The sequence below is a fragment of the Rhinoderma darwinii genome, chromosome 2 (genome assembly GCF_050947455.1).
Source record: "Rhinoderma darwinii isolate aRhiDar2 chromosome 2, aRhiDar2.hap1, whole genome shotgun sequence".
In the NCBI taxonomy this organism is placed as follows: domain Eukaryota; kingdom Metazoa; phylum Chordata; class Amphibia; order Anura; family Rhinodermatidae; genus Rhinoderma; species Rhinoderma darwinii.
In genome coordinates, this window is record NC_134688.1 from 69,968,996 (window position 1) to 69,991,459 (window position 22,464).

General features: G+C 42.2%; 1 protein-coding gene across 1 annotated transcript in view; it reads right to left on the reverse strand.

Moving 5' to 3' along the window:
- Positions 1-235: 235 nt before the first annotated feature.
- ALG5 (ALG5 dolichyl-phosphate beta-glucosyltransferase) overlaps positions 236-22,464 on the reverse strand; it is a 51,072-nt gene continuing 28,843 nt past the window's right edge. Inside the window, exons 7-10 of the mRNA XM_075851732.1 lie at positions 17,938-17,997; positions 9,210-9,361; positions 4,756-4,841; positions 236-1,011 (exon numbers count right to left, since the gene is read on the reverse strand). Coding sequence (XP_075707847.1) covers positions 896-1,011; positions 4,756-4,841; positions 9,210-9,361; positions 17,938-17,997 — 414 coding nt within the window. The 3' untranslated portion in view covers positions 236-895. The remainder of the gene's footprint in view (positions 1,012-4,755; positions 4,842-9,209; positions 9,362-17,937; positions 17,998-22,464) is intronic.

Here is a 22,464-nt window from a genome sequence, read left to right on the forward strand (position 1 = left end):
CTCATTACTACTGTATAACCTCCTCCATGCTGCTGCAGCTTTTATATATGTGATAGATTGATAGATAGAGATTGGAGAGCAGGATTCTCCTCTTCTCTGCATGCAGTGTATAGAAGATATGCATAGCACTTAGGCTCTGCCCACTAGCTCAGAGACAACGGACCATTGAAGAAAGAGCCTGCAGAAGGGAAAACTGCTTAAAAAATAATAATAATAATGCAGAATACAAGTCATATAATGTCCAGAAATAGTGTTATTTATCATGTACACATGACAGCTTATTCTGAAATGTCACCTGAAAAAGGTAGGTACGCTTTAAATGGGTTCTCTGTCTTTGGGTGGTCTAAAACTTTAGGAGCCAGATTATATTTTTTGGTCGCATCTGCAACCATTTTAGTCGCCATCTGGAGCCCTGAAACATTACAAAACATAACATAATATTTCCTTGTCATGACTACAAATTCTTATTTTGCAAAAACAAGCAAATTCCAATAATAAAAAGTGACTAATGGATGAGAAATATATGTAAAAAGGGAAATTTTAATAGGTTTCAATTAGGTGTAAAAAGAAATAAAAAAAAGGAAGGACAACCATTTGGAGACATGTCTTCTGTCTTATAGCGGAATTAATAAACTGCCCGTTGGACTGACCAGAAATAAAAAGCTTGAACAGAATGAACTGCACCTTGAACATAAGGATGCATCCGCTCAGAGACTTGACACCAGCTGTAATAATGTGTTGCCCTTGATCGGGAACGCTACCACCAGAAGTTATGAAATGGTTTCAATACACCATGAAATATAATCCCACATCAATACATGACCTCCCATGGCAAGAAAATCCAGCATCTGGGTGCTCATCAGACTCCATATTCCCATATACCAATTGTAAAATCTTAATCTAATTTTCCAGTTGTATCCAATTTCCAGGCACCAGTGAGATAGCGCAGCCGTATAAAAAGGAGGTCTCGTCCCATCTGCAACCAGCTCCAGAAAGGCACCAGTTTAGATCCTAAACATAAAATAACAAATATTAAGAAACATACAAAACTATAAAATATCTACTTCACATACTTTTCTATGTCCGTCCAATAATCCAGAACATTTGATAATTGGCACCTACCAGTGCTCGCTATTGCTGGATTAAAGGAATCGGACTCATTAATACACAATTCGCATGATGCAGTAAATCAGCCCTTTCTTGTTCAATTAATAAAGCCACAAGCCTCAATATGAACAGTCAGCAGGTGATAGTCTGCTTTTTGACAGGTTCCGACAGGAAAACAAAAAAATACACTACTTTGGTCCAATATGACTTCTATACTGGACCTTTAAGATGTTCAAGTAGCCATAAATCAGAAGGTAAATTCTGGCTGAAAGTTGTTGAATAAGCAGTTATTAAAAACCCTGGTAATTATTTCCTTCATAACCCCTGGTAGTGTCTGGAGCTCCATAGATTCTAGATTGCAGAATCCGACATTTGTGGTTCGACAACTTGTTTTCAAATTAATGTAGACTAAGGCCTCATGCACACTTCCATCACCGTTTTCTCGGCCGTTTTTGACGGATCCGTGTGTCCGTTTTTGTTTCCGTGTGCACTCAGTTTCCGTTTTACACGGACGTTTTGCTTCCGTTTAAAAACGGATGTGAACTTCATTTGAACCTGTCACATGTCCCAGGAAACACCCATAGAAAGTTTACAAGAAGTTTTTGGTGCTGTTTTCTGTAGCTTTCAGAGCATCGAGAACAGTTTGAGATTACTCTGCTTGGCTTACTTTGGTTTTTTGGGTGTTTTGGAGTGAAAATATGAGCCTATCTTCAGGAATGAATGTTTACTGTAGTCTGCGAGTCTGTGAACTTTTGCTCACCCAGCCGTTGCTATGGCAACGGATACGTCAAAAACGGACGGCACACGGAAGCCTTCCGTGTGCTATCCGTTTTTTTCACTGACCCATTGACTTCTATGAGCCACACGGCCACTGAATCACTGAGCAAAGTAGGACATGCTCTATTTTGCACGGAACGGAACAACGGATCCGTTTAAATAACTGAAGTGTGCATGGGGCCATTGAAATGAATGGGTTCAGGGTGCCATCAGTGACAAAAACGGATAGCACCCTGAAGGAAAAAACTGAAGTGTGCATGAGGCCTTAGGCGGGATTCACACGACAGGGTTTCCCGGCCGGGTGACGGCCGTTCATAAATCGGCCGGCACCCGGCTGCATTAGGAATAATAGACCCCTAATGGGGCTATTCACACGACCGATTTTTTGACGGGCCGGGAAAACCGGCCATCAAAAAATGGGACATGCCCTATTTTCAGACGGGTACCCGGCCCCCATAGAAGTCTATGGGGCCGGGTAATACATGGCCATCACCGGAATGTGTCCCGAGTGATGGCCGGGTCTACCGTCGCTCTCGCACTCTCTCCTCCTCCTCACAGCGCAGAGTGCATGTGAGGAGGAGGAGTTGATGCCATTCGGACGAATGGCTGTACGCTGTACACAGTGTGGCAGGGCCGGGTGTACAGCAGGTGGAAGGGAGCGCTGCGTTGGCTCCCTTCCCCTGCTTGTTTTAACTGGTACCTGATCGCTGGCTGTATTTTTACGGCCAGCGGTCAGGGTCCTTAAAACCCGAACCATAGACTTTTTACAGCTCGGGTTTTAACTTGCTGCCCGCGCGATCGGGCAGCTGAATGTCGGGTCTCCGGCTGTCAGTGACTGCCGGGGACCCTGAGGAGAGGATAGAAGCAGCTTTCGCTGCTTCTATCTTCTCCGATGTCTTTTTACACAGCGCTCAATGAACGCTGTGTATAGGAATAGAGACAGCAGCAGCGGCGCTTTCTCTATTCCTCCCGGTGATCATGTGACAGGTCACATGATCGCCGGGTGCCGTTACTGACAGACAGCTGCTGGGTCTTACTAGACCCAGCACAGTCCTATTAGTGACAATCGTCACTATGAGAGGGCTGATTTCCCCTGTAACTGGGGCTACTGTGCAGCTCCAGTTACAGTGGAAAAACATGGTGTAAAAGAAAGAAAAAAAATATTAAAAGTTCCAAAAAGGTCTTTTTTGACATTTGAGGGACAGACCATAGTAATAAAAAAATAAAAGTAAAGTGCTAAAAAATTCATCCGATTAAAAAACGGTCAGGGAAAAAACGGATGCAAATCGGGTCCAAATCGGCCGGTAAAAACGGCAACACGGCCCGGAACGGATGCAAACCAGATGGGGAAAAAAAAAACGGCCAAAGACGGCCGATTTTCCCGGCCGACACTCGGACCCTGTCGTGTGAATGAGGCCTAAGTGGTTAGGCACAATATTACGTATTGGCCATAAAAAAACAAACGTACTGCATAGATCCGTGAGATATAGAGTTGATCTTTATCTGTGGCTCTTCACTCTAGCAAGGAGGGGGTCCCGAAAAGGGTCACGGCCTGTATGACGTCCATATGCTCTAATAGATCATATGTAAAGGGGCTGAGACCATTAATTTAACTTTCCTGGTCCTCATAAGGCCAGGTCCACACAAATGGAGATGCTGCAGATTAAAGGGAAGGTGTCATTATTTTTTTTTATTATTATTATATTGCTTTTAATAAAATATAAACAAAAATTTTATTTATTAGTGTTGTCACGGTCTAATTTTTACTGTGTTCAAACTTTTACTTCTCTATGGGGGTTGCCATTTTTTTTTCCATCTCTGTATGTGTCGATTAACGACACATACAGAGATGGAATACGGCACATACAACCCCATAGACAATGTGCCGCTCCCACACAGACCAAAACGAAGCTCGTTCACAGAGCTAAATCGGGTTCCATTTTCATGTGGACCGGAAGCCGCTGCCAGACAGTAAGATGACGACTTCCGGCCGCGGCTTCCGGACATATGTTCAGGCGCAAGGAATAGGAGCGTAGACCAGCGGATTTGGTAGGTAATTTATGCTCGTGTATGTGATGTGTGTATTATGTTCATATGATACTGTCTGCTGAGCCCTGTATCTAATCCTCCTGCACTGTGCAGTCGCTCAGAAAATGGTGGCACACAGTGTAGGAGGTTTGAAGACATTCAAACCCCTCCTTCTGCTGGCACTAGCCAGAATACGGGAGGGGGGGATTGTGTGAGGACACGAGAGAGAGAGTGTGTGTACACCCCAAATTTGCAGCATAAATCAATGAGGTTGCTTTACCACAGTGACCATGCTGCAATTTGGGGAACTGCTCCCTCTAGTGCCCAGCACATGGAAATGTTATAAATTAGAATCTAATTTATAATATTTCCTGACTTGTGAAAAAATTAAAACAATGTGTAATCACTTAAATAATAATTGTTTAGCTGAACAAAAAAAATAATTTATAGCGATACATTCCCTTTAATCCGCATGGGTTTACAGTACTAGCCACGTGGATGGGATTTGAAAAAAATCTCATCCACATGCTGCAGAACATTTTCCCCTGAGAAATCAGAGCATTTTCAAATTTAGAAAAAAGGTGAAAGTCCGCAGTCAATCCTAAGAAAAAAAACATATGCAACATGTTGCTGAAAAATCTGCTACATGTGTGGGTACCCTGGTACAGTTCAAACTATTTTATTGCCTGTTATCCCTCCAACCGCCCTCCCCAATGATCTCTGGAGATCTGCCCCATGTCTGCAATCCTGCACCCAATCCTATGAGCTTTAGGCACTTGCTAAGTTTTTAGTTCGGTATTATACAGCATAAAGCAGCAGTGTGCAGTGTAGAATTCATCTTACCTTCAATCTCTGTCCAATTTACTGCAATCTCTGCAATCGGAATCTTTAAACATTGAGCTATATATAGTAGTTCCACATCAAATGCCCTGCATAAACAGGAGAGATCAGTATATTGATCGGCGCTTTACAAATCCTACTGCAGATGTCATTACTGCTCTATGCGGAGGCCATTTACAGATGAAGTGGTTTATCTGTTCACAATCTACTTCTAAATAGGAAGGTTAATTACATAGATGAGAAGGTCAATGCACCCTGTGGTCTTATCACAACCGATCTGGCTGGCGGAGAAATACATGCACATTCTGCTCTTCTCAATATATGTACACATTTCAGAAAAAAAAAAAAAAAAAAGTCTGGGCAAATGACCGTAAAACTAGAAAAATTCTGCGTTATCATAACCTTTACAATAAGGTCACTGCTTTACAGATATAATCAGTATGAAAGTACTGGATAATGACTTCACCGTCACAATTCTGCTGATTCATTTCTCCCATGGTGGCGCTGCAGTGAAAATAAACACTTATTCCCGATTCCCCACAGATTACAGCGGATCGCTGGTAGTCCCAGCAGTGAGGCCTCCGACCATCAGTTTTTTGTCATGGGACCCTTTTAGCATAAAGCGATCGGACCAATATTTGCCCATAATAAACATGAACCTGCCAAATTGTTACATGTAAATGGTTGGCCTCTGACTTTTCCTATTGAAGTGCATCGCTAGTACAATTTAACCCCTTTCTGACGTAATAGTACATAACGGCGGGCGGGTCGCTCCCATGGACTGCCATACTTTTACATCATGGTGATGATGCTGATACAGTAGCTGTGCCTTCACCATCGCACCCGATCATGGCAGATTAACACCTTTAGGCTATGTTCACACTGGTTATTTTGCCGAGTTTTTTGACGCAAAACCGCGTCGCAAAGCTCGGCAAAAACGGCCCGAGAACGTCTCCCATTGATTTCAATGAGAGGCGTCGGCGTCTTTTTCCCACGAGCAGTAAAACTGCCTCGCGGGAAAAAGAAGCGACATGCCCTATCTTCGGGCGCTTCCGCCTCTGACCTCCCATTGACTTCAATGGGAGCCAGAGAAAGCGTATTTCGCACTGTTTTATGCCCGCGGCGCTCAATGGCCGCGGGCGAAAGACGGCGCGAAAATCGCCGCCAAAAACGGCGTACAGGGAGAGGAAAATCTGCCTCAAAGTTCCAAACGGAATTTTGAGGCAGATATTCCTCCCCCAAAATACTCCGTGTGAACATAGCCTTAGTTGATGTGACCATCAAAGTGCCGTGGCATCTAAGTGGTTAGGCAGAGGGAATGGGCTCCATATTTCACCCCAGACCCCCGCGTCTTCCATGTATATGGTGCTTGCCAGTAAAGAACTCACAGGCAAAAATACAAATATTATTGAAGTGATCAGGAGATTGCAGAGTCAAGTCCCCTAGTGGGACTAAAAAAGAAATGCATAAATAAAAAAAAAAACTTTTTTTTTTTTTTAAGAATGTTTAAAGTAAAAAAAAAAAATACTAAAAAGTATTTCCCGTATAAGTTTAAATGTTTTGTATACCGCACAATGGTCTTAAAAAAAAAATTCCAACAAAGCAATGGCGAAATTGTTGTCTTTTGCCATTAGCCACAAAAAACTTAGTCAATGAGTTATATGCTCACCAAAAGGTACCATCGGAAAATCAAGCCTTTATAAAGCGGTGTCGATTGAAAAATATATATATATATATTTTTTTTAAAGTTATGGCTCTTGGAGTATTTTACTAGTTTTAGGATGAAAAAACTAAAACAAAAAAATGACACGTCCTGAAGGCCAAAATAGGCCACGTCCACGTGTTCCATTTCCCTACAGCGCCACCACATGGGAAATAAATGATTATACAGTTTCCACTGAAATCGATGGGCTGTTTGTGCAACATGCATGGACTGGCTGTGGCTAATAGGTGAAAGTCCTGAATGGAAGATTCCACTTTATTAATTAAAATGTTCCTAATAGAACACTTCAAAATGGGTTTCCAAAATCAGACAGTTCCTTTGGATTCAAAATTAATCCTCCTGTGTACAATAATTGTAATGGTGCATAGAACGAACGTAGACTTTGGGATTGTTAATCAGCAGTTAATAAAAATGGTAAATGTGTAAGTAGGTTACTAGCCTGGCTCTAATGCAGTGGGCCACAAAGCTCTTTCTACATCAGATTCCTCTACGGGCCCTTTGTAAAGGATTAGGGGTTCAGAATGCAAATCACCAGAGAAAGCTCTGTGCAGACACTGAGCGTACAAGGAATGCTGGGAGATTTCAGCTCTAAAGGCTGCATATTGTGAATACAGCTCTAGACTATAATACGATGTGATAGAAGATGTAACTCAGGATTAGTACAAGAGAAGTAATGTTTTTACAAAGTTACTTAAAGAGGCTCTGTCACCACATTATAAGTGCCCTGTCTCCTACGTAAGGAGATGGGCGCTGTAATGTAGGTGACAGAAATGCTTTTTATTTAAAAAAACGATCTATTTTCACAACGTTAGGAGCGATTTTGGTTTATGCTAATGAGTTGCTTAATGCCCAAGTGGGCGTTGTACAGAGGAGTGTATGACGCTGACCAATCGGCATCATGCACTCCTCTCCATTCATTTAGACAGCAGAATCGCGTTCTTACTAGAACATGATCTGCAGCCACATACACAGCGATTCTGCTTGATTAACGTTAATCCAGTGTCCTGATAATGAATACACATGACCATCCAGCCTGGACGTCATGTGTACTCAGAATCCTGACACTTCTGACTCTTTTCTGTGAGATTCCGGCAACGGATACGAAATCTCGCGAGATCACGGAGGTAAACGAGATTTCGTTTCCGTTGCTGAAATCTCAGAGAAAAGATTCAGAAGTGTCAGGGTTCTGAGTACACATGACGTCCAGGCTGGATGGTCATGTGTATTCATTATCAGGACACTTGATTAACGTTAATCAAGCAGAATCGCTGTGTATGTGGATGCAGATCATGTTCTAGTAAGAACGCGATTTTGCTGTCTAAATGAATGGAGAGGAGTGCATGATGCCGATTGGTCAGCGTCATAGACTCCTCTGTACAACGCCCACTTGGTCGAAAGTAAAAATACGCCCACTTGGGCATTAAGCAACTCATTAGCATAAACCAAAATCGCTCCTAACGTTGTGAAAATAGATCGTTTTTTTTAATAAAAAGCACTGCTGTCACCTACATTATAGCGCCCATCTCCTTATATAGGAGATAGGGCACTTATAATGTGGTGACAGAGTCTCTTTAACGTCTCATGTAGATTCAGTCTATACATAAATTGCTAAAAACGGCGTCCAATACGTTTTCATCTATACTATTAAATAATGTCCCTGTTATTTGCATAGAATATATAGATACAAACCGGCTCGACCGCAGCTGCAGTTACATCTAGCACAAGAATAGTGTATACTGCAGGACGTCTGAACACAATGTTTAGCTAAAGACTGCGAGTCAACTTCTGGAGACAGGAATATTATTAATATTTAGAGAATACCCACAAATGCTAATCCCGGGGAAGGAGAATGTTAACAATTTGCTAGTAAAGATAAAAATAAATCCATGGATCTTCATCTGGCTGTCCGGTGATCCTGGCTGCATGAAGACCCAGCATTTAAAGAAAAAAAAGTTTCCAGTTTCGGGCAACCTTTAAAGGGACTCTGTCACCAGTTTATTAATTCCCTATCTCCTAACTAATCTAATAGGCGCTGTGATGCAGATAACTACAGTGCCATTGGTTTTTAAAAAATATATATTTAAAAATGTATTAGAATTTTTCTAAATATGCGAATGTGGCTCTAATAACCAAAAATGGGAGGTGACTCTTTTCACTCTGGGCGGTGTAATCTTTTCTGTACGACGCTATCCAATCAGCACACAGCTTCTCCCCCTTCCCAGCCCAGCAACACAGCCTGATCTTATAGTACACAAAATCCATTCCTGACTGGTGATATCTCCGTTTGTGTCACAGCTAGAACTGTGGTCCACAGCCCGAGATATGGCTATTTGAAGTGATCCCCCTTCCATCCAGGCTCAGTCTCTCACACTGTGTGAAGCAGCTTCATGCTGATAGGACAGCGTCAGAGGCTGTGAGGAGGCTCCACCTCAGGAGAATCGCTGCTGTTACCTCCCACTTGTCGAATATATTTACATATTTAGAAAAAAGCTCATAACTTTTAAAATAATAAATATTTGTGACAATTTTCACTAGCATGATCAGTGTGACAGCGCCTATTAGATTAGCTAGGATATTGGGCATTACTAAACTAGAGACAGAACATCTTTAAGGTTATATTAGGGAATTGGTGATTCCATAGTATGTGAATGTGTTCACAATTAATATTGCACTGGAATGATGGTAGCACTGGAAAAAAAACACACACACACTTTTAGAAAATGGGAGAACTTACCAACGATCAACATGTAGGGCTGTGAATATGCGAGCAGCAGCTTGTCTTGTGAACAGCTTAAATCCACACTGTGTGTCCTTCACCCCCCGGACACACAAGAACCAGACTAGGGAATGGAATCCATACATGAGAAAGGTTCTGAAGAGGGAACGCTGGGAAACAAATGTGGACAGGATTAAAAGAGAATTACTATGCTGAGAAATAACCACTTGAGACTACAGGCCCATAATGGCCTGAGGCTGCACTACTAAAATAATCTGATGACATTTCGGTTTCTAATTCCAGTCAGGGGCAGTATTCTATGCTTTGCATGGAACAATATGTACAGTTAGGTCCAGAATTATTTGGACAGTGACACAATCTTCATGATTTGGGCTCTGCCGCAAACACATTGGATTTGAAATGAAACAACTGAGATGCAATTGACGTGTAGACTTTCAGGTTTAATTCAAGGGGTTGAACAAAAATATCCTGTGAAACGTTTAGGAATTGCAACCATTTTTCTACACAGCCGCCTCATTTCAGGGGCTCAAAACTAATTGGACAAATTAACATTACCATAAATAAAATCCTTTGCAGGCAATGACGGCCTGAAGTCTGGAACCCATGGAAATCATCAAATGCTGGGTTTCCTCCTTTGTGATGCTTTGCCAGGCCTTTACGGTCTTCAGTTATTTCTTGTTTGTGGGTCTTTCTGCCGTAAGTTTCGTCTTAAGTGAAATGCAGCTCGATCGGGTTGAGATCTGGTGATTGACTTGGCCATTGCAGAATAGTCCACTTTTTTGCCTTAAAAAACTCCTGGGTTGCTTTCGCAGTATGTTTTGGGTCATTGTCCATCTGTCCTGTGAAGCGACGTCCAATGAACCTTGCTGCATTTGGTTGAATCTGAGCAGAAAGTAAATCCCTGAACACTTCAGAATTCATCCGGCTGCTTCTGTCTTCAGTCACATCATCACTAAAAGCTAGTGGCCCAGTGCCTTTGGCAGCCATGCATTCCCATGCCATCACACTGCCTCCACCATGTTTTACTGAGGATGTGGTGTGCTTTGGATCATGAGCCGTTCCACGTCTTCTCTTCTCCATCCCAACATTCTGGTACAGGTTGATCTTCGTTTCACGCTGTTCCAGAACTGGGCGGCTTCTTTAGATGTTGTTTGGCAAAGTCTAATCTGGCCTTTCAATTTTGAGGCTGATTAATGGTTTGCACCTTGTGGTGAACACTCTGTATTTGGCTCTCATGAGTCTTCTCTTTAGGCCGGATTCACACGAGCGTGTTCGGTCCACGATATACGGTCCGTATATCGGCAGTATTTCCCGGACCTGACACACTGCAGGGAGCCGGGCTCCTAGCATTATAGTTATGTACGACGCTAGGTTTCCCTGCCTCTCCGTGGAACTACGGTCACGTACTGAAAACATGATTACAGTATGGAACAGTTGTCCCGCAGCGAGGCAGGGACTCCTAGCATCGTACATAACTATGATGCTAGGAGCCTGGCTCCCTGCCGTGTGTTCGGTCCGGGAAATACTGCCGACCTACGGACCGTATATCGTGGACCGAACATGCCCGTGTGAATCCGGCCTTATAGTAGCAACAAATAATTCTGGATCTAACTGTACATTCTGACCTGTTTAATTAAAAACAAGGGGGCGGGGCAACTCACAGAATCCACAGATGGTCTGGGATCGGATTTATTTAGAGGATCTGGTCAGAGGTCTGAATTAATTTTGGGGCCCGAGCTGTATTAGGTTAGGAGGTGTGGTCTATAGACTATTTATTTTGGGGTCTGGGGTAGGAACGTATCTAAGGATTGGATCTGAGGTGTGAATTAATTTTAGGATCTGATCCTGAATTATTTTTTTTTAAGGATTTGGTATGAATTCAGGGGTCTGTATTAGTTTTGGGTTTTGGTCTGAATTCATGATCTGGGGTTTGATGCCTCCACTGCCCCTATCGTACATACATTTTCTACTAATGTGGGCGATAGTTTTTGTGGTACAATTGTTTGGGTGTTTTTCACCCCCCCTAGATTTTATTTCTGGGATCAGCACATCACAGCAAAGAGGCAGCCAGTCAGAAGAGTCTACAGAGGAGGATGGACTGTGGCTGCCAGCGCTATGAAGACATTGATGTATGTGTTAATTTGACTCCACAAATGACACTGTATCTGACAGAAATTAGAAGGGGCTCAGTAGTGTGTTCTTTAAAAAAATGTATGCATGTACAGTAACGTTCCTTTTCATTTTCTTCTTGTAGGTCTTTAGATGGCTCATTTATAAAAACTAGTTCAGACAAAACAGGGAGATGCCGCCCACAGCAACCAATCAGATCATGGCTTTCATTTGAGGTTAGAAGAGGTTAGCAGTGATCCGATTGGTTGCTACGGGCAACACCTTATTTTTTTTTGTCTTTTTTAATGTCCCTATTCCAGTGTACTGTATATTGCTAGGGCACAATACTGGTATGGCCCTACGGGCATTTACAAGAGACAGTCCTGGGGACCGTTGTCAGGTTCCAGGCTGTCTCTATAGTGAAACAAACCCTTACGATCATGTAGCCAGGGATCAGCCATGTAAACAGCCATGATTAAGGACGTGCACAACGTCTGAAACGCGTAGGCCCCAAGACTGGACCGATACACACTCCTGTCTGCACACCAGGATTCCATCTTATTGGACCTTTTTAAACCTTGATACCTAGTAAACTCGGAATAAGTTTCCATTTTATCCTCTACATCGCTGGATTCAACTTTGCTCTTTCTGAGCTTGGTGGTTTAAGTGGCTTGTGAACTAAGTGGAGTTCTAAAACCGGAGTTGACAAGAGGAGTTGAAGCCCCAGTAAGTACTCTTCTTTTTCTTTGACAATTGTTCGCTGTTTTGGTGTAACTTGGATAATGGATAGCAAGATTGGAGGTTTTCTTCAGTGCACAGTTTGCCATATGTATACACGACTGGAGCCGGAGTTCCAGGGTGAATATCTCTGTGGCAGATGTGAGCATGTTGTTCACCTGGAAGCTCGTATTAGAGATCTGGAGGAGCAGAATGCAACACTGAGGAGGATAGACAATTTTGAGCGGAGCTTGCTGCTCACAGAGCATGCAGTTAGTGGGTTAGAACTGGAGGGTGAAGACATGGGTGAGCAGGATCAGGTAAGTAGCTGGGTTAATGTAGTTAGGGGCAGTAGAAAGGGGTCAAAGACAAGGAAGGCCGATCCGGTTTCTGGCATTCCAAGCAAAATTGCCAGGTTGGGTGATGATGCGAGGGTGTCAGTCTCAGAAAAGGCAGCCCTAGTGGATACTGATCTCCCTAACAGCCGGGAGAACAGCCCAGCTAGTAGTCGGCGGGATGGTAATGCAGGCAAGCCAAGACAATTGATAGTTGTAGGGGATTCTATAATCAGGAAGACGGATAGAATAATTTGTCGCCAAGACCGCCTCAACCGAATGGTTTGCTGTCTCCCTGGTGCCAGGGTTCGGCATGTGGTGGAACGGGTGGACAAATTGCTGGGAGGGGCTGGTGATGATCCAGCTGTCGTGGTCCATGTCGGTACCAACGACAGAATAAATGGTAGGTGGAGGAGCCTTAAGAATAATTTTAAAGAACTAGGCTACAAGCTGAAGGGAAGGACCTCCAAGGTTGTATTCTCAGGAATACTGCCTGTGCCATGCGCATCACAGGAAAGACTGCGGGAGCTCAGGGAGTTAAATGCATGGCTGAAGTGTTGGTGTAGAGGAGAAGGATTTGGGTTCCTAGAGCACTGGGCTGACTTTTCATTGGGGTACAAACTGTATTCTGCAGATGATTTGCACCTAAATGGAAGGGGGTCCGCTGTGCTGGGGGAGAGAATTCTAGCTGGGGTGGCGGAGTATTTAAACTAGGGCTGAGGAGGGAGGTCAATGTAGAAAAAAAAGGGGTAGCCAGGTTAGAGAGGGGTCAGACTATATTGGTGGGGGGAGAAACAGAATGTGGGGAGAGGACTAGACAACAAGATAAGGAGATCCTTTCGTTACAAAACATCAGTGTAAATAAAAAGGACCGATTAATGTCAAATCACATTTCTGATAATAAAAGTGAAAAACTGACAGGCAAGTTAAAGTGTATGTTCACAAATGCCAGAAGTCTAGCAAGCAAAATGGGGGAGCTGGAGGCCTTGATACTGGAAGAAAATATAGATATAGTTGGTGTTGCTGAAACATGGCTGGACTCTTCACATGACTGGGCTGTAAATCTACAGGGTTTTACACTTTTTCGTAAAGACAGGACAAATAGGAAAGGTGGTGGTGTATGTCTGTATGTGAGAAGTGATATGAAGGCGAGTGTGAAAGAGACAATAGTGGGTGAAGACTGTGAGGAGGTTGAAACCTTGTGGGTGGAACTAGAAAGGGAGGTAAACACTGAAAAAATTACTTTTGGTGTAATCTATAGACCCCCCAATATAACTGAGGAGATGGAAGGTCAGATATATAAACAGATGGAGCGGGCTGCACAGGCGGGTACTGTAGTGATAATGGGAGATTTTAATTTCCGGGATATTAATTGGTGTCATGGTTCGGCTTCAACTGCAAAGGGGAGACATTTCCTCAACCTGTTGCAGGAAAATTTTATGGGCCAGTTTGTGGAAGACCCGACTAGAGGTGAAGCTCTGTTGGATCTGGTCATTTCTAATAATGCAGATCTTGTTGGGAATGTCAATGTTCGTGAAAACCTCGGTAACAGTGATCATAATATAGTTACATTTTACCTATACTGTAAAAAACAAACGCAGGCTGGGAGGGCAAAAACATTTAATTTTAAGAAAGCCAATTTCCCCAGGATGAGGGCTGCAATTCAGGATATAGACTGGGAAGAACTAATGTCAAATAATGGAACAAATGATAAATGGGAGATTTTCAAATCTACTTTGAGTTATTATAGTGCAAAATTTATTCCTACAGGTAATAAGTATAAACGACTCAAATTAAACCCCACATGGCTTACACCTTCTGTGAAAGGGGCAATACATGACAAAAAAAGGGCATTTAAAAAATACAAATCTGAGGGTACAGCTGTAGCCTTTGTAAAATATAAAGAGCTTAATAAAATCTGTAAAAATGTAATAAAATTAGCAAAAATACAAAATGAAAGGCAGGTGGCCAAGGATAGTAAAACAAATCCTAAAAAATTCTTCAAGCATATAAATGCAAAAAAGCCAAGGTCTGAACATGTAGGACCCCTATATAGTGGTAATGGGGAGTTGATCACAGGGGATCAAGAGAAGGCAGAGTTACTAAATGGGTTCTTTAGCTCTGTATATACAACAGAAGAAAGAGCAGCTGATGTAGCCGGTGCCAGTGCTGTTAATATATCAGTTGATATACTGAATTGGATGAATGTAGAGATGGTCCAAGCTAAATTAAATAAAATAAATGTGCACAAGGCTCCGGGACCAGATGGGTTACACCCTAGAATTCTTAAAGAGCTTAGTTCAGTTATTTCTGTCCCCCTTTTCATAATATTCAGAGAATCTCTAGTGACAGGTATAGTGCCGAGGGACTGGCGCAGGGCAAATGTGGTGCCTATTTTCAAAAAGGGCTCTAGGTCTTCCCCGGGTAATTATAGACCAGTAAGCTTAACATCCATCGTGGGGAAAATGTTTGAGGGGCTATTGAGGGACTATATACAGGATTATGTGACAATAAATAGCATTATAAGTGACAGCCAGCATGGTTTTACTAAGGACAGAAGTTGTCAAACTAACCTAATCTGTTTTTATGAAGAGGTGAGCAGAAGTCTAGACAGAGGGGCCGCTGTGGATTTAGTGTTTTTTAGTGTTTTTGGACTTTGCAAAGGCATTTGACACTGTCCCCCATAGACGCCTAATGGGTAAATTAAGGACTATAGGTTTAGAAAATATAGTTTGTAATTGGATTGAGAATTGGCTCAAGGACCGTATCCAGAGGGTTGTGGTCAATGATTCCTTCTCTGAATGGTCCCCGGTTATAAGTGGTGTACCCCAGGGTTCAGTGCTGGGACCACTATTATTCAACTTATTTATTAATGATATAGAGGAAGGGATTAATAGCACTATTTCTATTTTTGCAGATGACACCAAGCTATGTAATATAGTTCAGACTATGGAAGATGTTCATGAATTACAGGCAGATTTAAACAAACTAAGTGTTTGGGCGTCCACTTGGCAAATGAAGTTTAATGTAGATAAATGTAAAGTTATGCATCTTGGTACCAACAACCTGCATGCATCATATGTCCTAGGGGGCGCTACACTGGCGGATTCACTTGTTGAGAAGGATCTGGGTGTACTTGTAAATCATAAACTCAATAACAGCATGCAGTGTCAATCAGCTGCTTCAAAGGCCAGCAGGATATTGTCGTGTATTAAAAGAGGCATGGACTCGCGGGACAGGGATGTAATAATGCCACTTTACAAAGCATTAGTGAGGCCTCATCTAGAATATGCAGTTCAGTTCTGGGCTCCAGTTCATAGAAAGGATGCCCTGGAGTTGGAAAAAATACAAAGAAGAGCAACGAAGCTAATAAGGGGCATGGAGAATTTAAGTTATGAGGAAAGATTGAAAGAATTAAACCTATTTAGCCTTGAAAAAAGACGACTAAGGGGGGACATGATTAACTTATATAAATATATTAATGGCACATACAAAAAATATGGTGAAATCCTGTTCCTTGTAAAACCCCCTCAAAAAACAAGGGGGCACTCCCTCCGTCTGGAGAAAAAAAGGTTCAAGCTGCAGAGGCGACAAGGCTTCTTTACAGTGAGAACTGTGAATTTATGGAATAGCCTACCGCAGGAGCTGGTCACAGCAGGGACAGTAGATGGCTTTAAAAAAGGGTTAGATAATTTCCTAGAACAAAAAAATATTAGCTCCTATGTGTAGAAATTTTTCCTTCCCTTTTCCCTTCCCTTGGTTGAACTTGATGGACATGTGTCTTTTTTCAGCCGTACTAACTATGTAACTATGTAACTATGTAACTATGTAACCCCCTGCCTTAGCCAGGGATCACTTTTACAGGGGGGGGGGGGGGGGGGTTGTAATCACACCACTGAAGTAGGTAACTATTTGGATCCAAGTGCAGCTGTGTATTTTCCCGGCAAAGATCGCTTAGGCATAGTGGCAGTGCCCGCAGGATTACATTGACGTAATTATACGCCAAGGTGCCTGAACCACCTCAAGCGCTTAACGTACAATTTCCTCGGGGTGCAGGAAAAGGTTTTCCATCTTTTATGTAAAGAAAGCCTTATTACTGTGTAATGATACACAACTAATATATTAATATACTTTGTGCTTCAATTCTGCTCCATTTTCAAGATCTCTGCTGGCTTTAAATATTCTTGTTTACATACAGAGGCGGAAAACTTATACCGATCATATCCCACTGACACAGGTACATGACTCATTATGACACACTATCCAGGGATATATAGGGAGATTAGGGTGTATATATATATATATATATGAAGAATTCTATATGTTAGTATTGAGAATTGTATAAGTTTGACTTAAAGTAGTTTTCTATGGATTCCATATTTTTTTAAACGACGTTGCCCAAAAAGGTTTATCAGAGCTCCCTTTTGTGACAAGCGGTTAAGCCATTCATGTGAGCAGGACTAGATTGGGTAGGTTTTTCATCCTCTGGAAACATTCTGGCTAAAGTACATTCACTGACAGCATGCGGAGATCTTTAAAACAGAGGAATTGAAAAATAAAGTGTTTTCAGTAAGTGTTAACATCCTCAGAATTCCACAAGTTTCGGAGGTGGTGTGTGTTTAAGAAAATAAAAGTAGGGCTGGGCAATTATGACCCAAATCAAAATCACGATTAAAGATTATTGAATGATTATTTAGGCCACACTCCTTTTTGCATACCACACCATTGAATTAATATTTATCCCCTGAGCCTGCTGTATACTACTGTATGTAAGATAGCCCCAACACAGTATATTGCCCCCATAGTGCTCCCCACACATTATAATGCCCCTATATCTGTCCTCCAGAGTAGAATACCCCCTAAGCTGCCACCACACAGTATAATGCCCCCATAACTGCCCTGCACACAGTATAATGCCCCCATAGCTGCCTCTACGTAGTATAATGCCCCTATAACTGCCCTCATATATGCACCCCAGACAGTAAATAAAGTACCCCTAGCTGCCCACACGCTGTATTATACGCAGCACGGCGCATACAGGCGGGTAGACGTCAATGCCTCACGTCCATGGATACATAGTGAATTGTAGAGCAGGGACCTTATGGTCCCCTGCTCTATCATTGGATTCAACTGTATCTGCGTCCTGAAGATGCAGATACAGTATTAAAAATAATTGATAAAACCAAAACTCGCAAGAGGACGTCGACTAATTACGATGATATTCGATTTAGATTAATTGCCCAGCCCTATAAACAAAGTATTGTCATGCGGGATGCAGACATAGGAGTGTGGCGCAATATTGGAAAAGTGAGAGCTGTATTGGGTCAGACGAGTTACTGGGTATCGATAAAAAAAAAAAGTCTAAAATTCATGATAAACCTGCAATAAAGCGTAAAGATAGCAGATTTTAACAAGCTATGTAATGTGGTGCCTTATCCAAACTCCTAGTGGAGATCAACGCACAATTGTGCAGTCAAGGGAAAATACTATTATAAAAGCCCGGGAGAAGTGGGAATTATAAAACATTTACATGGTTAACGACTGACCTGGAAAGTAAAATTTACCTTTGCAACAGACTCCTTCTCCAGATGAGCTCGAGACCCACATGAAATTGCCAGGTTATCCTAGTGTAAGGAAATCGAGCATATTATATACATTCCAGAAACAACAACAGGTAACCGGTGAAGCGAAGCTCCCCTTTAACCCCTTAATGACCGGGCCATTTTGCACGTTAATGACCAAGGATTATTTTTTGTTTTTTCATGGTCGCATTCCAAGAGTCGTAACTTTTTTTTTATTCCGTCGACATAGCCGTATAAGGGCTTGTTTTTTGCGGGACGAGTTGTATTTTGTAATTGTACCATTTTTAGATGCTTACAATATATTGATTAACTTTTATTAACTTTATTTTAGGAGAGTATTGAAAATAAGCAGCTATTCCGGCATTAATTTTCACGTTATAAATTTACGCCGTTTACTATACAGCGTAAATAACATGTTAACTTTATTCTATGGTTCGGCACGATTACGGGGATACCAAATATGTAAAGGTTTTATATGTTTTCCTACGTTTGCACAATAAAAACCCTTTTAGAAAAAAATTACTTGTTTTTGCATCGCCGCATTCCAAGAGCCATCATTTTTTTATTTTTCCGTCGATGTGGCCGTATGTGGGCTTGATTTTTGCGGGACAATGTGTAGTTTTCATTAGTACTATTTTGGGGTACATAGGACTTATAGATTAACTTTTATTTTATTTTTCATGGGGGGAATGGGAGAAAAGAGAGAATTTTGCCGTTGTTTTTCGCGGTTTTTTTGGACGCCATTCATCCGGCGGTTTAATTAATGTGTTCATTTTATTGGTCAAGTTGTTACGATCGCGGGGATACCATATATGTGTATGTGTGATTTGTTTTGACACTTTTACTGAATAAAACCACTTTTTGGGCAAAAAAAGTAGTTTTATTTGATTTTGACTAATTATTATTTTTATTTTTATTTAACTGATTGACATTTTTTTTTTTTAAGTCCCACCAGGGGACTTCACTATGCGATCTGCGGATCGCATATATAATGCTTTGGTATACTTAGTATACCAAAGCATTATTGCCTGTCAGTGTAAAACTGACAGGCAACCTGTTAGGTCATGCCTCCGGCATCGCCTAACAGGCAGTTGCGGAGGACAGACCTGGGGGTCTTTGTTAGACCCCCGGCTGTCATGGAAACCCGACGGCGACCCGCGATTTGTTTGCGGGGGCGCCGATCGGGTGACAGAGGGAGCTCCCTCCCTCTGTCAAACACATTAGATGCCGCTGTCACTATTGACAGCGGCATTTAATGGGTTAAACTGCCGGAATCGGAGCGCGCTTCGATTCCGGCAGTTGCAGCAGGAGCCAGGCTGTGTATAACAGCCGTGCTCCTGCCGCTGATCGCGTGGGTACAGTGGCAGTACCTGCGCCATCACAGGACGGATATATCCGTCCTCCTGCGCGAACTAGCAGCTGCTGAGGACGGATATATCCGTCCTTCGGCGTTAAGGAGTTAAATAACATTGGCTTTAGGACTCTCAGGCATGGACCTTGTATTGTAGCACACGTGGTCTCTATGGAACCATAGTATGCTACCTCCATAATAAGACAAGCAGGGGAGTATACCACAATTATTTTTCTTGCAGAATCCATGGGAAATAAAACCTGTGTGCCGATGTACAAAATCAGTGTCACATTCTATGGGTGCCATATTACAGATCTGTAGAACAAGGATTCTTAGTATGGCCTTCTGCACAAAGGCTTCTAGTCCCCAACTGTAAATTGTAGCGAATAATTAAAATAGATTAACAAAATTTTTTATAGGCTTCAACCATCGTAATAATGTTAAAGAAGCACTCTAAAAATGTCACAGGGGCTGGCCTCCGAGAGAGAGAGATCGAAAGAGAGATCGAGAGGGAGAGAGGGAGAGATCGAGAGAAAGAATTATTTTCATGCGTTGAGGTGTACTGAACATTTTTTTTTTTTTCATACAGAGCTTTGAATCCCCTTATTTCTTTCATACTACAATAGAAGTTGCGTGATAAAATTCTGGCTACCTGCAGCCACCACTAGATTAATCAAATGTATGCTAAATGTTACTTAAAGGGGTTGTAACCATTTATAGATTCACTATGGAGATAGCCTTGCGCTGTACTCTGTCAGTCCTGTAGAGAATGAATGGAGTGGCAGCACGCATGCGTGACCCCGTCATTGTTGTGATCGATGGGACCCCAGCGGTAGGAACCCCCAGCGATCAAACACTTATCACATATCCTGAGGATATATGATAAGTTGTTATGGTGGGTCAACACCATCAACCTCCTAACAGTTTGTCCTGAGCTGTGCTCGGGCTGCAGGGAAAGGCCTTTACAGTTTAGCCCAAGCACAGCAATGTACCTGCAGAAGCAGCTTCTACGCGAATGGCTCTGGCTACAGAACCTTGGCTTTTTATATGAGACCAGGATCGCGACTAGTCCCGTTCTAGCTGGAGCAGGTTGAAGTGGGAGCTGCAGGTACTGTACAAAAAAAAAAGAAAAAAGGGAAAAAAACTCCCACCAAAAAAAGAAATAGATGGTATCGCCGCATTTGTAACACACACACGGTAAATTACATATAGAGAAAATAAAAAAAGCCAGAATAGCCGTTTTATGTTCATCTTCTCTCTCAAAGAAGGAATAAAAACCAAGGTGATATGTACCAAAGATATTGGTACTAATGAAAACTACAAGTCATCCAGCAAAAAAAAAAAAACAGCCCTCATACAGCTTAGTCGATGAAAAAAAATTAAAATGCCATGTGTCTTAGAATGCGGCAAAACAATAAAAATGAAATGTGTTTTGTTGTGCAAAAGTTGTAGAACATACCAAAAACCTTTATAAATTTGATGTAGTTATAATCATAACGACCCATAGAATAAAATTAGCCTTTTATTTGTACTGCATGGTGAACAGCTTGAAAACAAATCCGAAAAATTGTTATTCTATTTCCCTCCAATAAAAGTTTTCAAATACATTATATGTACCCCAAAACAGCTCCAATAAAAGCTACAACACAAACCCCCAAGATACAAGGTCTCATGCAGCTATATTGAGGTAAAAACGGGGAAAAAATTAATTAGAACAGTGAAACAGAGTGGGAAATATGTTTACTGAAATTAGTTACGTCACTAATGTGCACGGCCGTGATTTTCGGGTCAGCCAGCAGCGGACTGTCATCCGCGAGCCGCCCGCAAATCGCGGGCCATGCACATGGCCGCGGCCATTATTTTCAATGAGCCCGGACCGTTAAAACTACGGTCGTGTGCATGGCCCCATAGAAATGAAAGGGGCCGCAATTCTCCCGTGGATTTTCGGGGGAATTGCGGCCGCAAAAGCACGTTCGTGTGCATGGGGCCTTAGGGGGTTAAACTGCACTTAAGGAACCGGAGTTATGCGCCAACTACATTTACTTAAGACAGATTCAAAATCTACACTAAATTAAAAAAGTTACATTTTCGGGACGAATTTTTCCAATTTTAACGTGACTGTCGGTTAGGATTATTGAGTTCATAAGAGCAGTTTAAATCAGTCTTCAGTGAGCTCCCCCTAGTGGTGGCTTTATTCACCAATCATGTATTTTTGTAATCTGTGAAAAGGCGAGCAGGCAGAAAATAGGAATTAGACCTACCGGTAATTGTATTTCCAGGAATCCATCATGACAGCACTACAGGAGGTTGCCCTCTTGACCTCTGTAGGGACAGGAAGACAGAGAGGTTAAAAGGCCCCTCCCACCACCCACTTGCCAGTGTTTTTCAATTACTACACCAGGATGGATGCAACCCTATTTTATTTCTAGGGATAATAACTGACATGTTAAATGCACAAATCAGAATTCAATAAGGGAGGGAATGTAAGAGTGCTGTCATAATGGATTCCTGGAAATACAATTACCGGTAGGTCTAATTGCTATTTTCCAGTACATCCCTCATGACAGCACTACAGGAGCAATACCAGATTATAATGCTCAGGGCGGGACTACGGATTGAAGGACTTTCCGTCCAAAACTTAAATCCGTCTGACAGAACATCGAGCCTATAATGTTTGCAAAACGTATGATGGCTTGACCAAGTGGCAGCTCTGCAGATTTGGTTCATAGAGGCTTCTCTTCTTTCTGCCCAGGATGCCGAAACTGCCCTCGTTGAATGGGCTCTGATGCCTTGTGGAGCACATAGTCCTTGGGACTTGTAGGCTTCTTGTATGGCGGTTTTTACCCATCTCGCTAGAGAGCCTTTTGAGGCTTTCTTTCCTCTATTCTTTCCCCCAAACAGGATAAATAGATTTTTATCTCGTCTCCAGGAGGAGGTTCTATCCAGATACTGAAGAATTGTTCGCCTGACATCCAGGCAATGGAATTTTTCTTCTTGTTGGTTTTTTGGATCTGGATAAAAGGAATGTAGAATTATTTCTTGTTCTCTATGGAAAGCAGTAGATACCTTTGGAATAAAGGAAGGGTCCAGCTTTAGGATGATCTTATCCTCTTGTACTTTTAGGTACGGTTCTATGACTGACAGAGATTGGATTTCTC